This window comes from Pseudopodoces humilis, chromosome 15 (genome assembly GCF_049639895.1).
Source record: "Pseudopodoces humilis isolate 2021_Gansu_Grassland_sample_001 chromosome 15, ASM4963989v1, whole genome shotgun sequence".
Lineage (NCBI taxonomy): Eukaryota > Metazoa > Chordata > Aves > Passeriformes > Paridae > Pseudopodoces > Pseudopodoces humilis.
In genome coordinates, this window is record NC_142214.1 from 4,421,588 (window position 1) to 4,440,509 (window position 18,922).

The following is an 18,922-nucleotide window of genomic DNA, read 5'->3' on the forward strand; positions in this document are numbered from 1 at the left end:
ATCCTAAAGCTTTTATAATGACAAGTATTTTTGCTGGAAGCATGTCTTAGTTCAATGTATGAGAGCTTGAATGGATCCCACTCATACTCTGGATAAACTGAACCATTCCAGCTTTCTCATGCCAAGATCTTACCTTTGATATCTTTAATTTAGGTTTTTTGGGTGACTCCTTAAACTGCTTTGTAATTTACAATATAACCATTGAGGCTTCTAAATGTGTTTAGGGCTGATCAGTCTGCTGGGCATTGAGGGGCTAAGGACACCTGTAAAAATTCAGACCATGATTTCCAGCTCAAAAATATCTTGAGAGAAGGGAATCGAGTCCTTGGGAGGTGTCAATAGGACACAGAATGGGTTTGGGTGGCAGGGACCTTCCAGCCCCTCCAGCCCCACCCCTGCCAAGGCAGAGACACCTTCCACTATCCCAGGCTTCTCCAAGCCCCATCCAACCTGGCCTTGAGCACTTCCAAGGATCCAGGGGCAGCCACAGCTTCTCTGGGCACCCTATGCCAGGGCCTCTCCACCCTCACAGGGAAGAATTTTTTGCTAATATCCCACCTAACCCTATTCTCTGGCAGTTTGAAGCCATTTCCCCTCAGTCCTGGCAGTCCAGGGCTATTGGAAATAGCCTCTCTCCATCTTCCCTGTGGGCTCCCTTCAGGTCTCTTCTCCAGGCTGAACAATCCCAATTCTCCCAGCCTTTCCTTGCAGCAGAGCTGCTCCATATCCTGGTGCCTCCTCTGGAATATCTGAGTCCTGGTGAGCTGCAGTGCCATGGCAGCTGCTCTGGCAGGTGCTTTTCCCAACCTGTGAGAATTCCCTGTCCGTTCCATGGCCGTGCCAGGAACGGGAGCAGCAGCCAAGGTGAGCTCTCCCTGTTTTCCAGCTGTACGGAGCAGAATGAAACAGAGGCGTCATCGTGACAAGCCAACAGCTCTGAAAAAGCATTCCCAGAGTCTCTGAGAGAGTTTGGAGGAAGCCAGAACCGCGGGGTTGGAGTTAAACAAGCAAGCAGACAAACAGGGAATGACAATTTTGGGCTCCCCTGAGCTTTCTGCAGCTCTCGGTGGGTTCAGCAGATCCATCAGAGTGACACGAAGGGAGTCAGAGGGAAATGCTGAGCAATCAGTGTGGCATTTTATGGAGGGAAAATCCTTTGTGGAGAAAATATTTATGGCAAAATGTTCTGTACAGAGAATTGATAGCATGTGTTTATCCCATTAAAATCTTACCTGTGGGGTCTGGGGGTCTCCTGCTGGTTCTGTGCTCAAGTAATTATCTCCCTCACTCAAAAAATGCCATTAATTGAGTCCATTGGGTGCAAAAAAATGCCATTAATTGAATCCATTGGGTCCACTGTGTCCAAAAAAATGCCATTAATTGATATAAAACAGCTTCATAGTTTTATTTGTAGCGTTAATACAGATGGAATCATCTCTGAGTGAAAACATCTTCCACCTAGAGTGCTAAATAACCAATATTAATAGCTAGGTGCAACATAAAATACTTTATAACTGTCTTATTAAAATTCATTAAGCAATGAGGACTTTGTCATAACGGAAGAAACATGTTACTTCTGTTGCTGCAAGCTTAATGATTGTGCTTAATCACCCATTGTTTGGTGATTGAAAATTTGGAAAGGTGTTTTAATTTAAATTTTGAAGCGTTCTCAGAGTTCATGTGCTTCTGAAAGGGTTGGAAGGCAGTTGTGGCACCCACAAAGGCACAATTTCACAGTAAATCCAAGTTGCTGCTCTCCCAGCCACACGCTGCCTCAAGCCCTCGCTGCTGAGCTCAGGGACAATTTTAGATATCATTTAACAAGGCTGACTTCTTTCTTTGAGTTAATTTGAACTTCAGCCCTTGATCATTTTCCTCTGATTATGTGCAGTTATCCATCCTTGAAAATTTTCAAATTAATATTTCGCTGTGAATATTGGAAGTATTTTAATTCTGACTATCTCTTTCAATGGTTCCTGTAATTACAAGGTACGTCATTCATTTGAGATTTAAATCTGCTTCCTTCCCACACAAACTCAGCATTATTTCTTTTTTCCTCAAGATTACTGTTAGCAGATTTTAAAAGTGAGGTTTATTAATTTTTTGTATTAAAAAAGCAGATCCTCCTCTTTTGAGAAGCCCTGCCCTGGTGGTTTTTTGCTGGCCTTCCAGAGGTGGTACCACACTGTGTTTGCTGCAGGAAGAAAAGTCAAAGGTTGTTCCTCCTCCTTTTAGGAGATAAATATTGATGCTCAGAATTACATTCTTTAAACTTGCTTCAAAACACCACAAACTGGTGAAATGTAAACTGAATCTAGGTGGAAGCTGAGGTTTTGTAGCTTCGTTAGGGAGGTTGAAGTAAACCAGAATTATTCTTGCTGTTTACAGGTGATTTATTGTCCACATGGCTCTGCTGCTGGGCTGGGCTCTGGGTAAGAGCCATTCTTTACAAGTCTGACCTCATCCTGTGAGATATTTCTTCCATTGAGACCTTGTGCTTCTCACTGAAGCCAATTCACAACATCTACTGAAAAACCCTCCCATTAAGGGCGGTGAGAATCTGCCTCTCACATGGCGTGGACGGGATTTTTTCCTTATCACTGAAAGTCTGCTCGTCTGTCAATTTTTTACCACTTTCAGCTGTTCTGCCACAGCTCCATCGATGCCTGTGACAGCTCCTCAGTGACAGGAGAAGCAGCTCTTTCAGTGTCAAAGTCAACTTGCTGAAGACTCTTCATAACTGCTTGTCCTTGTAGATTTACGGCAAAGGAGGAAATATGACAAAGAACTGGGAGTGGTGGTGAGCCCTGTCCTTCCTTACTCAGCACTCGGCTGCCCCGTGGCTGGCATTAAGAACAAGGTAATGACCTGCAGAGTGTTTTGTGGCATTTCCCTGTGGGAAAGACACTGATTAAAGATCCATTGCCTGGCAATTGCTGCTTCAGATTCGTCCTGGAAAGGCAGGATGAGACTGGGACAGTGTTGACTTTGCTGGCGGTGCTGTGCTATTGGATAGTGCTGGAGGATGGGCAGTGAACTCCTGCAGAGCGACACAGGATCCCAGCGTCCCTGAGCCTGGGAATGACCTCTGGGATCACCCTGTCCACCCTGTGCCCGATGCCCACCTTGTCACCCAGCCCAGAGCACTGAGTGCCACGTCCAGAACTTCCTTAGAGACCAGGAAAGGGCACTCCAAACCTCCCTGGGCAGCCAAGGCCTGACTCCCCTTTCCATAGAGAAATTCCTGCTGATGTCCAACCTGAGCCCATCCTGGCACAGCCTGAGGCCGTTCCCTCTCCTCCTGTCCCTGTTCCCTGGGAGCAGAGCCCGATCCCCCGGCTGTCCCCTCCTTTCTGGAGTTGTGCAGAGCCAGAAGGTCCCTCCTGAGCCTCCTTTTCTCCAGGCTGAGCCCCTTTCCCAGCTCCCTCAGGAATTCTCCAGCCCCTTCCCAGCTCCATTCCCTTCCCTGGACTCCCTCAATGTCTTTCTGGCAGTGAAATCAGGAGTGGGTTGGAGCTGTGGCACGTTGACATTCTGTATTTAATACACCTGTGTAAGCCCAGCTGAGGGAAACATGAGTTAGAGGCAACTTGCATCGTTCCTTAGTCTTTTTAACAACCCCATTGTGGCTCGAGAGGCTTCTCAGCCTAGTAAAGAGTTTCAAGTAAGTTCTAGTCACTTACCTGCTCGTCTCCATGTAATACTGTTATTTGTCTAATTGTTTCTATTCTTATGTGTTTGCTATGTAAAAATGCAGTAAAGACATTATGCAGGAAAAGAAAAGTGGTTGAGATGATTATTCTGTTATCAGTCATGACTAAGATGAAGAGAGATATACTAGCAAGACATTGTTCCTAAAATAGATATCTTGCAAACAAGAAATGTCAGTCAAATGAGGTTTAAATTAAATTCCTGATAGCAATTACTTACAGAATTATCATGCTCCCATTGAAATTATTATGAATGTTGTCACCAGAGTTAATGGGAAAAGAAGTTGGGCTTAAGAGACTGATTCTGAAATGTATTCCAGAATGTGCTCATCTTGTGTCCTGCTGAAACCCAAAGTCACAGGGCTACAAAGAGCATCCTTGGCTGAAGAGTGGCTCCAGGCTCAGGGCAGTGGGAAAAGGTGAAACAGAGCTGGGCACTTGCAGGAAGTATTGAATGGCCACAAACGAGTGACCTCACTGGGAGAAGAACTGATGAAGTGCAGAAATGTGATGTGTGTTCCAAATAAAGAACTGATGAGTCAAGTTGTGCCCCAATTGGAACAGGAGCAAAGTCAAGACAGCTGGAAAATAACCTTGATTGCGGTGGAGAAGAAATATCAGCGGAGTTGTGGTGACCCCCAGGAGCCCCAGAGCAGCAGGGCACTGGAAGGGTGTGGATCTCTGTCCCTCCAGCAGTGGGGACCCTTTCAGCACTCACTGATAATATCACCTCAGATTAATTCAGCAATTATCTGAAGAGCCAAACTGATATCTCTGAAGTGCCATTCACGACCTCCTCTCTGCTCCAGTAAAGCTATTACTCATCCAGTCAAGTCCTTTTGTTACACAATAAGGAGAAAACAACTTTTAAATATATAATTTTGAATCAGTATCTTTATATTGCAAGACACAAACAGCTACTGCTGAATTATTTCTGACAGATACTAAGTTCCTATTTAATCTTTCAGGTTGAGGCATTTTTCTGAGCATGGCTCAGTAGGAAGTTAATTATAATCTTCCAAAATGGGAAGAATTTTCACCTGGGATGATTAGGATACTGGTTTGAGGCATGGTATGTGGGCTCCTAGCTAAAGTTAGGAACTGGCAACATCTTTGGCTCTCTCTCACTGCAGAAGTAACACCTTCTGCTGTCACAAGAACTACCCAGAAGATGGAGATCACGATGATTTTGGATGCAATCAATCCCTTAAGTATTCATCATTGTTGATACATTTGCATATTGGAACATCATGGTGGTTTATTCTGCACTCTGAGGCAAAATTCGCTCTGAATTCCAGTTGGATTTTTCAGGCTTGGCTTCAGCTTCAAGGATAAATCAGGTTTGAAGAACTATAACGAAGCAAGTTCTGGAAAAAGACAAAACTATGTGAGATTCAGTTTTTTTTAAAAAAAGGATCAATTGCTTGTGGTAGATTTGCCATCTGTTGGTGTGTGCACACTGCTGCAATGACTTATTTCAGTATTTAATTACGTTTTCTGACTGCACTTGGCTCAGCTTACCTTGGGAGTTTCTACCAGAAATACAGTTGGTCATGTTTTCGTCAGTAGCTTTTGGAAAGAGATGAATTAACAAAGAAAATCTTGTTGATGAGTCCTTAGGAGGAGCTTGAACAAAACTGGGCCTCGGGGTTTTCACTGAGTCATTACGTGGAGGCTGCAGGGTTCCTGTTGTCTCTGCTGGGCTTTCCTAAACTCACTCTCCAAAAGTGCCCACAAAGCCTCAGTGTCCATCCCTGCAGAGTCAGCCAGGGGTGTAAAACCAACCCCCTCCTTACTCCATCCCTGCAGAGTTACCCAGAGGTGTAAAACCAGCCCCCTCCATCCCTGCAGAGTTACCCAGGGGTGTAAAACCAGCTCCTCCTTACTCCATCCCTGCAGAGTTACCCAGGGGTGTAAAACCAGCTCCTCCTTACTCCATCCCTGCTGTGCCCTCGTGGTGGGGCTGTGATTTGGGCTCTGAGCCTCTTGTCATTTCCCACAGGACTTGAGGAGCTGATGACTGCTCATTACTTCTCCTTCTCTTTATGCACATTATTGACAATTCTTTTATGTTTATTCCAAATCAGCAGTGCAAATGTGTGCAGAGAAACAGGAATTTTCCCACTCTTCAGCTCAGAGTGACCAGCCCAGGAATCCGCAGCCTGGGGAATGGAGCAGTGCCCAGTGGGATGGGGGAGGTGGAACATTCACCTGTGTGAAATCCCAACTGTAGAGGGGAATGAATCCCTCTCCCTTGCAATATAAAGCCAGGGAACACCAGATCCAACTTAGCAGCAGGCTCAGAGTGAGGTATAAGGGGAAATTTGCGATGTGTTACAATCACTGTAAATGTAAATATTTCAGAAAACTTGGGCAAACTGATGGAAGAAATATCCCACAAGAGTGTTCCATGCAGGTTCTTACCTTTGGGTTATGAAACCTGAATTGCTTGAGCCTGAACACAAATCTGGAGCTGTATTTTTAGCTATTGCTTACCCTGTTTGTAGGTCCTGTCTGGCATCTGATTTCCTGGCCACTGTGGAGACAGGATACTGCATCTTTAATTTATATTTTTCTTTGAGGATAAAGAAGAACTGAGATGTGTCAATTGGCTGGTTTGTAGCATTCGCTCAGTTTGGGGGGAAAAAAAATAAACTGTGGGACATTTGATTTCAAAAAGCATTTCAAAATGAAGGAAAACTAAAAGGTTTTAAGTGAAAACAAGTATATACAAACATGAAAGTCTAGTAGGATCTTCATTCACTGTGCCTATCTGCAGTTTTCATCCCATACTGTCAAAGCACTGTGATCAGCAGAGAGAAATTCATTGTATTTTCCATATGGCTGAGATATTTCTTGAGCTCATTTTGGACAAATGTGGCAAAATTTGCTGCTAAGTCTGTCCTGTGGTTCCAAAATATCCCCCAAAATATGTTTGCTTTGACGGTGAGAATGAAATAGTAGATCTTTCTTAAGGTGTTGATCTGGGAGCATCATCTCCCAATTGGCTTCCTTTTTTTATCCCTAAGTGAGCTTTTAAAACCTTGCTATGGAAGCTCGAAGATGAGATGGGGAAATATAATGAAGCTGAGGCAGGGATTCAGCACGGGCCTCTTCCCTCGCACTTTCTACTCTGACATAACCACAACAGAGTGGAAGAGTGGTTCTGGCTGCTCCCTCGTGAGAGTGACTCCTCTTGCCTTCACAGTGTGGGGCAAAGCACACAATAAACTCTTTAACAAGTTCACACTGTTTGTTTTTGATACCACATCTCTGTGAATACACATAAATGAGCTTGGCTTAGGTGCATATTTTAAATATCAGAATATGCAGGGTGGGATATGGACACTCACATTTCTGTTTTATATTCACATTAATATAGCATTGACTGAGGGTTTTGTCAGGATGCTGTTCCATAAATTAATCTGGATACAGATGTTTGGTATTGGGACACCAGTGTCTGAAATTGTGAAAATTTTGCTGCGTTTACTTCCCTAGGACCCGAGCAATTTCCTCTGTGTGTATCCTCTGTGAGGATTTCCACATTTTAATGGCCACAGCTGTCCCACTGAGCCCACGTGGGAGCTCCCCAGGCTCTGTGTGAAGCAGCCCCTCCTCGGGAGCCCTTCTGGCAGGGACTCAAGGATACAAGGACACATTTTTGTTGCATCAGGACAGTTGTTTTTCCTCCTCCTAGGAGAGTGAGTGGCACAAACAGGACGTGCTTTGTACCCACATCCACACAACAGGGAAGGGTTGTGCTGCTCTGACTCTGCAAATGTGCTGAAACCATATTGTACAACAGATTAAAGGTGAAATGATGATGAACTTGAATAAACTCGCCCTGAGGAATTCAATGTATCCCCCCAAACCAGCTTCACAATCAATCCTAGAGCTCAGCTTGCCTTGAACTGAATCCCCAAAGCCAAATTTGTACCTGTTCCCTTCCAGGGGCGTTACCTGAGTCATAAAAGCAGAATGGAGCAAGCAAGGGCAGATTTCTCAAACTTTGCTTTTTGCCTTTCCTTCCTGAGCTCTTGCTAAACGAGGCACTATCCACACATTCTCCACTGCTTGTCTCTCCAGGGGAAAGCTCTGCTGTCCTTGCTATGGTTTGGGTCCAGTGTCACTAAGCTGGGGAAGGAGGGGAACAAAAGGCACTGGCCTGATGATAATATTCTTATTTTTCCTTTCCTGGAAAACCTCCTGGGTGAGTGAACACAAACTTTGCAGGATTCTTCTCAAAAAATCTTGTTTAGGGTAGATACAGATTACCAGAAAACTGGAGAGGGAATGTCAGTCTGTAATTGGCCTCTCTGAGAAATGTCCTGCTGGGAATGACACGCAGGAAATGTGCAGGGATTTTTTAAATTCATAAATCAGCTGTTGTTTGTATGTTCATTATTGATATTCATCAATATGTGATTGATGATTTTCAGGGAAATTGAATAGTGAAGTAAGTATGGATGCTGTCAGGTGGCTGCAGGTGCATAAAAGGGACAACTGAGTGCTTGGATTTCATCTTTCTTATACTGAACAAGCTGAATTTTGGCTGCAGATCCCATTTATTACAATATTATTATCACTTTTATTTTTTTTTATTATTTTTATTCTTTTCCTATTAGACTAAGTAAAATACTACTCTCAGCAACTTTACCATGCTGTAGAATTAATTTTGAAGTGAATCTATATGAAGAAACTAATTATTTTGAACCCTTCATCTAATCAAAGTTTCTCAGAAGTTCTCACGCTGCTCCTGAGGGGTGGAACGGACAGAACCTCCTGAACAGATGAAGGTGCTGAAATGTCAGAAATATTCAGCTGCAAATTGCACAGCAGGGATGTGATACCCCCAGCTGAAACCTGGGCACCAAATGAGATCTGATACCCCTACAGGCAGATTAGATGCACTAGAAATAGGGACATATAATATCCAGGTATATAATATCCAAATGTTCATTTGAAACACAAGCCATGAGGCCCTGGTCCTCCTAAATTTGCTAATGTATTCAAAGGTTTATTTCTCTGTAAAAGAGCATTTGAGGGGGATCTTGATAATTTTTACATTTCAGTAACATATTGTTCCCTTTTTATTGAATATCTTGTTTGTTTGTGAGACCCAGAGTAAGAGAAATTCTGAATTTCCTTTTTCTTATATCTACATACATAATAATTTCCCTTTTCTAGCCTTTGACACAAATAACAATCCTAACTCCTTTAATTATTGCTTTCCTCTGAACTTCTCAAATCCCTGGGGACGTGGAACACTCGTTTGCAGCCTGTTATTATTTGGAGCAATGGGAGAAATCAGATGCAGGAAAACAGCATCTGCCACAGGAGTTTGAGACAAAAGTTCTTGTTGAGCACTCCAAGAACTTTCAAAAATCACTTCTCACTTGATTTCCTTTATATTTAAATGAAGTGTCTGATGGCACTGATGAAGTATGTACAGATTTAATCTCACAGAAGATTTGGCCACAGCAGTGCCACCAGTAGAGGCACAGGGAAAAGGCTGTGTACACCAACTTCATCTCCTGTCACTTAATTGCTGTAAAATCTCCGTCTTCACACACTCCTACCACAACAAAAATAAAGTGACCCAGCCTGAACAGTTCTATATTTAAAGCATAAATTCTCTGTCAACATTAACTACCTGTGACTTTGCTCTTCCATTTTCCCACCTGATTTTTATTTTCTGAAGGACAAACATTCCCAGTATACACTCCAAAACATTTGTCTTCCATGGTTGAGTTCCAGACCTTTAAAAATAGGCTTGCAATGGAAATGCTGACGTGCCAGCTGGCGGCTGCTGCAGTGACACATTCACAATAGGCAACTCTTCAGCCACAGGGAACTGGGAATGGGCAGCTTTGGGGGAGTGGGAATCGGATTTAATCAAGGGCTGTGCAAGCATCCTACACTTGTCTGTGCAGCGGTTGACTTCTGAGCCAAAAAAATCAGCATGGAAACTGTTTGAGCTATGGGGTGCACCAGCTTGTTCCCTTGTTTTCATCGAAATTATTTGGCAATTAAGAACGGTTTGAGTCTTCCTTTGCTTTATCTAAAGGGCAGGCCTTATTGACAAGTCATACAGCATGTTCAAATACAAACTGTCATTGACGCAGTTTACTCTCCTTTAAAAACATTCTTTTGACAGTATCATCTAGTGTCTTCCAGCTCCCAAACTCGAACGGTGAAGGGGGAATATTATTTTTTTCATGCACGCTCTCTCTCCCGGCCCCGTTCGGCGGTGCTGCCGTGATTCTCTCCGAACACATGCCTGCAAACAAAGGCGTCGGGGCCGGTTTGTTGTGGCCACGGCGAGGCGGCTCCGCTGCCGCCCCGGCTCCTTCTCGCTTCCCACGGCGGGGACCGGGCTGAGCCTCCCCGCCGCCCGCGCTTCCTGTCCCCACACCCCGCGAACTCGAAAAAAAACAAAACCAAACGAAACTTTCGGGTTTTTCTTCTTCTCCTTCCCCCGTCAGTTCCGTGGGAGGAAGAGCCTCCCCGCGCCGGGCCCGCGGCTGGAGCCCCTCAGGGCCGATCACCGAGAGCGCTCGGCCCCTCAGCCTGCCCCCAACCATCCCTGTCCCCTCAGCCTGCCCCCAACCATCCCTGTCCCCTCAGCCTGCCCCCAACCATCCCTGTCCCCTCAGCCTGCCCCCAACCATCCCTGTCCCCTCAGCCTGCCCCCAACCATCCCTGTCCCCTCAGCCTGCCCCCAACCATCCCTGTCCCCTCACCCCAGTCCTCATCACCGGCCCCTTGAGCCCCCGCGCCCCCAGCCTTGATCCCCCTCAGACCTGTCCCCGCAGTCTCGTCTCCTCACCTCCAATCCATCCACCCCAATCCCTCTCAGACCTGTCCCTCATCCCAAATCCCTCCATCCCCAATTCCCTCACCCCCATCCTCCATCCCAATTCCCTCCATCCCAATTCCCTCCATCCCAATTCCCTCCATCCCCAATCCCTCCATCCCAAATTCCCTCACCCCCATCCTCCATCCCAAATTCCCTCACCCCCATCCTCCATCCCAATTCCCTCCATCCCCAATCCCCCTCAGCGCGGCGCCGCCCGTCCGCCCGCGGCCCCGGTGACGTCACCGCGCGTCATTCTCCCCCCTCCCCATGCAGGGGATTCTCCGTCCCGCCCTGACGTCACCGCGGTGCGGAGCAGGCCCCGCCCCCGCGGGCCGCCATGTTGGGGGCGTGCGCGGGGCAGCGCAGCGCGGCGCCGCCCCCGCCGGCCGGCAGCGCCCGCACCCCGCGCTCCGCCCCGCGCCCCGCGCCCGGCCCCGCGCCGCTCCGCACGGCCACCGCCAGCGGCCGAGCCGCCGCGGCCCCACAGCCGGGACATGGTGCCGTGCGCGCCGCTGGACGACGAGCCGCAGCCCTGCCACAAAATGGAGCTGTACGTGAGCGGCGCCGAGGTCAGTGCGGGGCGGAAGGGGGGGGACGGGGCGGGCCGGCTCCGCGCCCCACCGGCACCTGCACCCGGCTCGGCCTCCCGCGGCCCCTCCGCGCGGGGCGGCGCCGGCCCCGCCCCGCTGCCCCCCCAGCCCGTCCGCCGCGCCCCCGCCGCCCCCGGCCCCCCGGCCTGCTCTCGGCCCCGACCCGCACCCTCCCTGCCCGGCCCCGCCGCCCGGCCCCGGCCCGCGGCCGCCGGCCCCCGCCCGCCCCCGCCGTCCCGCGGGCCCCGCCGCCGCACCGCGCGGCCCCGCCGCCGCCCCGGGCCCGGCCGTGCCCCCCGGGCGCGGGCCGTGACACGTGTGGAGCTAGCGGGACCGGCGCCCGGGGGAGGCCGGTGCTTTGTGTCGCCTCCCGGCTGCTTCGTGTCACAGGTGTCCGTCCGCACGTAGCGTGCAAAGGGTTGCAAACTCACTTTTATGGCCGTAGCTCCTGTGAAAAGTTACTTGAAGTTCTGCTGGAAATTTGCTAGCGCTAATGTTGCTGCGCATCCAGGTAGGTTGTCGCTACAGAGGTCCCTTTTCCTTTTGCTGGAATAACTATGCATTAATTATCATACACACAACGACCTGAGAGAACCAGGAGTTCCTGGCTGAGGTTTGGATGCTTAAACGTTGAATAACTAACTGCGATGATTATCATAAACACTACGAGCCGAGAGAACCGGGAGTGCCTGGCTGAGGTTTGGGTGCTTAAACGTGTTAAAGAATGAGGAACGACTTCGAGGTATTGCTTGGTGCTCGAGGAGCTTCATCAGCAAGGAGCAAATGCAATTTAAAAGAAAATAAAAGGTAAAACTGGTTCTGTTGCAATGATTCCTGTGTCTCAGCAGAACGTGGTGCTCGAGTATTAAAACTCTTGCACTTTGAAATCAGAAGTGAAGGGTTGCGTATCAGGTATCATCAGCTATGACAAATAAAAGATTACACCTAGGTCTGTTAGACGTACAAAAGATGTTATCTAAATAAAGCTGCTTAAAACTGGTCAGACTTGCTTTCTGTAGTGCACCAGACTTTATTGTAAGTGAAAAAGGTCTGTAGCAAAATCATCTCAAAGTACAAAGGGTGCAGGAGTGAAAGGATGTCCTTTAAAGGGTCTTGTTGAAATTTTTTTCCCTGATAAAAATTGAAAGGGAAAAAAACCACAAATTTCCTAGTGCTTTTAATATTTGGGCATTTTAGTACCACTGCCAAGTACTGTAATTACTGGATATGCATTTTTATACCATGGCTGCTACACTCTTAACACTTTAAAATGTTCTAATGATTAATAATACTTCCTGCAGTCCCCCTACCTTAATATTAGAGAACTTCTAATTATGTTAGTGAAGCTACATGATCAGAAAATCAGCAGAAGTATTAAGGCTTATTTGTTCATATTGTCTGTAAAAGCAGTTTGTTGTAATTGAGGTGTGAAACTTAGCAAAGGTCTGAGAACTTTCTTGGTTCTGTTGATCAGTTCTTTAGGAAATATTAGGATATTATGATTTATCAATGCTAAAATAATCGAGTGTAGAGTGGTGCAGCTGAACTGGGATGTACATCCCTGGGTGATTTTTGGCCGGACAAGCCCACCCAGCAAGGGGAGCCAGCAGAACACAGGGGTGTCCAGCGGAAAGGGCCGTGTGTGTGTAACATCTGAAGGCAACTGTTAGCAACAGTCATTCTTTAAATTGTATTTTCCTCAGGCCTGTACCTGAGCTATTTCACAAGGTCTGTGTAAAGCTCCTCCAGTTGTGCCCTGATTAAAAGGGGACCTGGTGTTTGTTGTGTTAGTTTTGGCCAGCAGCACTTAAAGCCCATTTGTGCCAAGCCATTTTCTTCAAGTTGAGTGTGAAGTTCCCAAATTACAGGAGCAAATACTCGTGTTGTCATAACCCTTTCTATAAGTGATCTCAGGGGTGTGCTGCACTTGTCACTTGTTGGATTTTTACATCCAGGTAGCTTGATGATTCAGCAAAGGTGTACTTTATGTCAAAATAATTTTTAGTTTGGACTTTCACTTAAATTTTGTAGAATTAAGGATAGCTCATAGTACTCATTACAGCCTTGTATTGGCAGTCTGAGAGATCTCTGACCTTGGCCTTGCTGGAACTACAGGCAACAGAGCTACTGTGAAATAGGTTTTTATTTTGAAGATTAGCTTGTGCCTTCTGGTGCTCTTGTCCATCAGCTGTGGCACAGGAGGAAAAATCCAAGGAATGGTTTTCTCTGAGGACTCTGCTTGTTGACTAAATTTAGGATTATGTTATTAGCAGTAAGTGCATTTCCAGTAGCACTTGTGTTGACTTGGAGTAAAAACACCTGGCAAGGAAAGGAGGTGATCTTGAAAGTAGGAAACAAATTTTCATGCTTCAAGTCACAAGAACAGCATGAACTTTTGGAAGAAATTATTGAAGGTCAGGATTGAATTATTTTGCCCTTTTTTTGGGGGGGGCATGTCTTTGAAGTGCTGAGGATTTGGGACTGTTCACTGTGCTGTTCTGTGTTTATATTCCTGTGACAGTATCACTTGTGAAGCTGTTTTGTGACTCTGGGAATTCCTTGAGCCTAGGTAGGAAGGATCAGTGTTGTGCTGTTAAAGCTTCAAATATTCGGTGAACTTCTTTCCTGCTGGATATTGGATTAATAAGTATTTCCATGGTAATAAAAATAGGTTTGAGGATGTTGATCATAATCAACTGTTGTAGATTATTAAAATGTAATTACAGTCTACAAAGTAACAGGAAAGTAAACATTAACATTTTACTGACCAAGCCGAATGAAATGCAGAAATAGTTGGAATTGGGCAGAACACAGTAATTTGGGCACTTTCTGCCCCTTGAGCTGGGAGGATTGCATTTACAACGAGCTGTGTAATTGCTGGAAGCACATGCTGTTTGCAAGACGTGAATATTGTGAATTGCATAAATGCAACCTCCTTCTCAAATACTTATTTTTGCAACAAATAGTTCAGGAACCAGTTGCTTAATTGCCTGATTGTGACAAGCAAGACAAGGCTGAAACAAAAAAGTGCCTAAAAACTATTCTGCTGGAAAATGGGGCTGCATTGAAAGTTGCTGCCCTCCAAAAGGCATTTTGGTGAGCTGAGCTCTGCTGCTGTTGTGCATAGGCTGCTGCCTTTGCCAATTGAAATAAATACATCTTTTGATTTTGGCCAGTGTTTTCAGTCCATCCTCTGGAGCACGTTCTGAGCCCGGTCTGTCAAAGGCCACTGAATTTTGTCAGTGTTAGGAGTTGCATAACTCCTTTGTGAGTAATTACTGGCAGTGACGTGGATGACTCAGCTCTACCTAGTTTTGTGCATCTCTGAGTCTCCACAATCGGCTGGTGTTCTGTTAAGGAGAGAAAGTAAAACGTTGCCCCTAATTTGAGTGCCCTCGGCCATTGTGACAATGTACAAATTCTGTAAAGATCTTGGAGAACAAGTTGACTTAAAGAAAAAAGTATTCAGATTAATGCTCTTAAAGGGAAAACAATGAGTGTCTTTATGCATTGAAAAGTGCTGCAATACAATAACGATGATGATGTGTTTGTATACCACTTCTGAGATGAATTCTGGAAATCTGCTATAGTATTCTGAGTCTCTGACAGGAGCCAGGAGTCTGTTGCAGGTAGCCCACCTTGCTTCCTGCAGGATACCTTTGGAGACGCTTCACAGTAGCCCTAAATCCAAAGAATGGTGTGATTTTTTTTTTTTTTTACTCATCCTAGGTAGAGTTCTATTTATGTAGTAGCTCACTACGTTAAGAATAAAATTGGAAATAGTTGCTTTCCTCAAGTTTAAATCTTACCCTTTTCCAGAATTACCTGCCATTAAACATGATTTGGAGACTGGCTGCTTTCTGCTCTTTGATTCTGGAGTTAAGATCATGTACACAGGCAGGAATGAAAAGATCTCAAGTCCTTTGCTAATTCAGTGATCCCTGTGCTTGGGGTCAGCTTTGTGTCCTGTCAGGAAGCACATGTAATTCTCCTTTGATCTGATAATGGCAAGGATCAAAATGTTCTTTTAAAATCACTAATTATATGTTGCTGAAGGTTTGGTGTCCTTTCTGGATGTATGATTTATTTGCCACAGGAAAATAACTTTGTAGCTCTCCCTAGTAATTGATTACGGGTTTCAGGTGTTTTAGATTGCTTTATCTCCCTCTTTTACTTGGTGTGTTAAAGAGTGTGAGGGAGTTTAGAGGCCTCTTCCCTTTGTGGGGGGAATTTAGGGACTGGGGCTGGCCCAGTGTTTGTGCAGGTAGGGAGTAGAAATGTCCAGAACCCTCAAATTCCTCAGGCCTATCTCAGGAAATCCTCAGTAGGCCAATGTGTTGCTGATTAAATTAATGATGCAAACTCTCTATAGATGTAATTAAGAATAAATGAGGAACAAATGTGGTCGTCCTGTCAGGGTATTTTTTTCCAAAGTCTTTTTGACATAATTGGGATTTCCGATGTAAGCTTCCACTCAGATATTTTGAAATAAGTATTTGAAGTGTTCCTTCTGTGTGTGGGGAAGGAAACTGCTTATTCCTGTTCATGTGGGAGAACTGAGGTGCAGCTCTGGGAACACCACAGTAACTTCCCAAATGGAAGGAGGAACTGTGGAGGATACAGGAGCTCATGGTGATCCTTGGGTAGAATTTTGCCTGTTTGAAGCCAGACAAGATTTTTGGTGAGTGGTGCTGAATACTATTTTTTACTTCTAAATATAGTATGATGATAAAATTCCCAGTTCTGCTTTTTCTAGAACTTTTAAAATTCTGTTTGAATGCCTCAGTGAAGACATGTAAATCCAGGGCAGGATGAACCTGCTTTGCATCTTCCACTGCTTTTCCTGGGATCAGGCATTTTTGTTGACCTTCTGCCTGGCTTCTTTCAACCAAAACCTGTAGACCCACCAAGTCCTAAGGCATTTACCATGTGAAAACATCTTTAATATGTGGGGGGGCATATGGTTCAAATCTTTGGAAATACTGGGAATCCTCTGTTCTGCTGTACTAATCAGAGGAAAAACATGTGCAATAGTCATTAAGCTTTTTCCCAGCCCACAGAAGCCCTTTGGATATTCTTCCAAGGTAACAGTGATGATCCCAGCCATGGGATCCATGGCATTATTTCAGTCCAGAGGCACATTGCTCCCTGCTCAGCAGTTGGGACCCTCAGCCTGCACCTCTGCAAATGTGAGTGTCTGACCTGCCAGGTGCTCTGACCTAAACTTTGAGCTCGTCTGTTTACACAGTTCCTTTTGTTATTTTATACTAATCAACAACGTGGGGTACTTTGTATCATTTCCAGAATGTGTGTTTGGAAAGTATTGTCGGTGTTTGCCTAAATGTCTGAGTTCAGTTTGTGCTTTCATGGGAGTTAATATTTAATGTGTTCAGTTGTAGGGCTTGAGCAGCATTGAATAGCAAAATGATTGAAAGATGGAGTCTCCTTCACAGTCATAGTAGTGGCTTCTTTACCTGTTCTTTTTATAGAGAGCTGTGCTTTTTAATTCTCAATAATAAATTAAATTTGTGCATTCGTAGATACTTAGTAAGTAATGACTTAGAGGTTAAAATCCTTCTGTTCTATATATGTTTATGCATAAATATTCATGATTAAATCACTAAAAGAAGCCTCACTTGGCTGTGGAAGCTGCATTTTGTATCTGGTTTCCACAGAGGTGGGAAATAAGTATTAACTGTCACTTCTCTTTTTTGCCAGCTTCTGGTTATTGAAACTTGGCCAATTAAGTGACTGTACAAGACAGTAATGATTTGATTTTTGTCATTGACTTTTTTTAGCTGAATTACTTAACAAGCTACCAGACTTTGGGTTTTATTCCAACAAGTTTGCAGATTTTTGTTCCTTGTTTTTTGTTCTTTTTAATGGGCAGTGACCAGGATTCGTAAACAAATATGGCAAAAGTGTAGTTGTGTGTATCAAGCAATAAAAGCAGATTCATGTCCTTGAACATCAAATTCTTTGGACTAGAAATTGGCAGGTATCCCAGTCTGTATCAGTACAGAGAGACTGGACAGGAAAAAACAAACACAAACCAAGGAGCAACAGTGAAGGGGAAAACTGTATTATAGGAAATTGTTAATTAAGATGATTACCTGCCATAAAAATCCAATAGCTTAGTGTATTTGATTTGCCAGCAAGTAAAAGTACATTAAATGGTGTTCTCAGGAACAACTTAGATGAAACAGCACACTGATTTTGAGTTCAAAACCCAATTCCAGCCCCATTTTTTGTATCTGTAGCGTTGGTTCTGGAGCTTAAATTTAAGTAACAAAACTTGGAAAAGGTTGCCCATATTTATAGAAAGAAAAGGTGAAATGCACAATAAAATCACTTTGAATTAAAGTTCTTGGAGGAGCAATGTTACATTTCTGAGCATCTGGAGTAGAATCCCAGTTTATTTCTAGTTCCAAATTAGCTTTTTGGACAATTTTGGTGGGCTTCACATTGGTTCACACTTGAATGTAGTCTTATGATGTTGTGAAAAAAAATTTAATAGAAAAGAGGTTGGAGGTCAGAGCTGGGCTGAACTTTGGTATTACTTCTGGATTTATTCACTTATTCATACAATAACAACATAGTGAGTGTCTTGTCCCTCCCACTGTCTAATTTGGAAAAATATTTATGCAAAAAAGAAATAAGTTATGCGGCAAATGGGTAGTTTTGGTTTCTGGATCCAGGGTAATGCATGAGTGATTTTTGGCCATTAGAGTTGGGGTGGCAGCACATGAGAGATGAATGATGGCCATGGGTTGGAGGTACCATTGGTTAAACTGAGTTATGATAAATAGAAACTTACAGAGTGAAAATAAATGAAGCTTTATGCTATTTCCTTGATCTGCTTTCTGGGTTTGGTTTTTTTTTTTTTCCCAGTGAGGAGGCAGTACAAAAATAAGTGCCAGTATCTCGTTACAAAAATTGGAGATTTAATTTTATCAAAAGCATTAATTTGTGAATTAGCTCTTAAAAGCTCTCAAAGCCAGGAGTCTGTAGCAGCAGTGGAAGTGGTTGAGGGTTTGCCTGGGTGACACAGTCGTGGTACAAACCTGTCCCTGCACCTGTTCCTCCAGATCCTGGGTCTGGTTCTGAACAGAGGAATCTGTGGGGCATTTCTTTGTAGTCCTGTACCATATTTCAGTATCTTAGGCAGGGATTTCAGAGCAATTCACAAGTACAAGAAAAAAAGTCATTACCCAGCCTACGAATTTAATTGGTTCAACTCCTATTTTCATAAAAAAAAAGTTTAAGTTTTCTTATGCCATTTCTAGTTAGTATTTTAATGTGAGATCTGTGCCACATAAAGGTAGAGATGCCAAACAATTAATATATAAATAAATGAACAATTATTACTAGCAAAATCCATAATGAATTCACCCATTTTTGTCAGGTATTTCCAGTTTTTAATGAATGCTTTACATGTCCAAACAGAGCATGTCCTTCATATTTCTGGGGTTTGGTTTTTGGTTTTTTGGTTTTTTTTTTTTTGTTTGAGTACTGAATTATTTGTGATTTAGGGAATGCTTAAGCTAAGTTTTGATTTTTTTTTTTTTTTTTTTACTGCAGCTGTGAACTTGGTATTTCCAAAAAGGCTTGGAATCACTTTTGCATCTTTTCTCTTTTAAACTCCAAATTAATTTTCATTAGAAGACTCTAGATTTCTGAAAAGCATCTGCAGCATAAGTTTTGTGCATAACTGAGGAATTCTTCATTAGTATCATCCTGTAGGGGTGGTATCTGTAGCTTTT

The 18,922-nt window shown here is 44.3% G+C and overlaps 1 protein-coding gene across 7 annotated transcripts in view; it reads left to right on the plus strand.

The window, feature by feature from the left end:
• Window positions 1-11,003: 11,003 nt before the first annotated feature.
• RPS6KA6 (ribosomal protein S6 kinase A6) overlaps window positions 11,004-18,922 on the plus strand; it is a 36,642-nt gene continuing 28,723 nt past the window's right edge. For 2 of the 7 annotated variants that reach the window (XM_088062480.1, XM_005526121.3), the window contains exon 1: window positions 11,004-11,138. In XM_088062480.1, the coding sequence (XP_087918606.1) occupies window positions 11,064-11,138 (75 nt within the window). In that variant the 5' untranslated portion in view covers window positions 11,004-11,063. Of the gene's footprint in view, window positions 11,139-11,531; window positions 11,671-13,371; window positions 13,574-15,822; window positions 15,841-16,192; window positions 16,349-18,922 lie in introns of those variants that run through there. The other 5 variants (XM_014255291.2, XM_014255290.2, XM_014255293.2 and 2 more) reach the window with 5 other exon arrangements.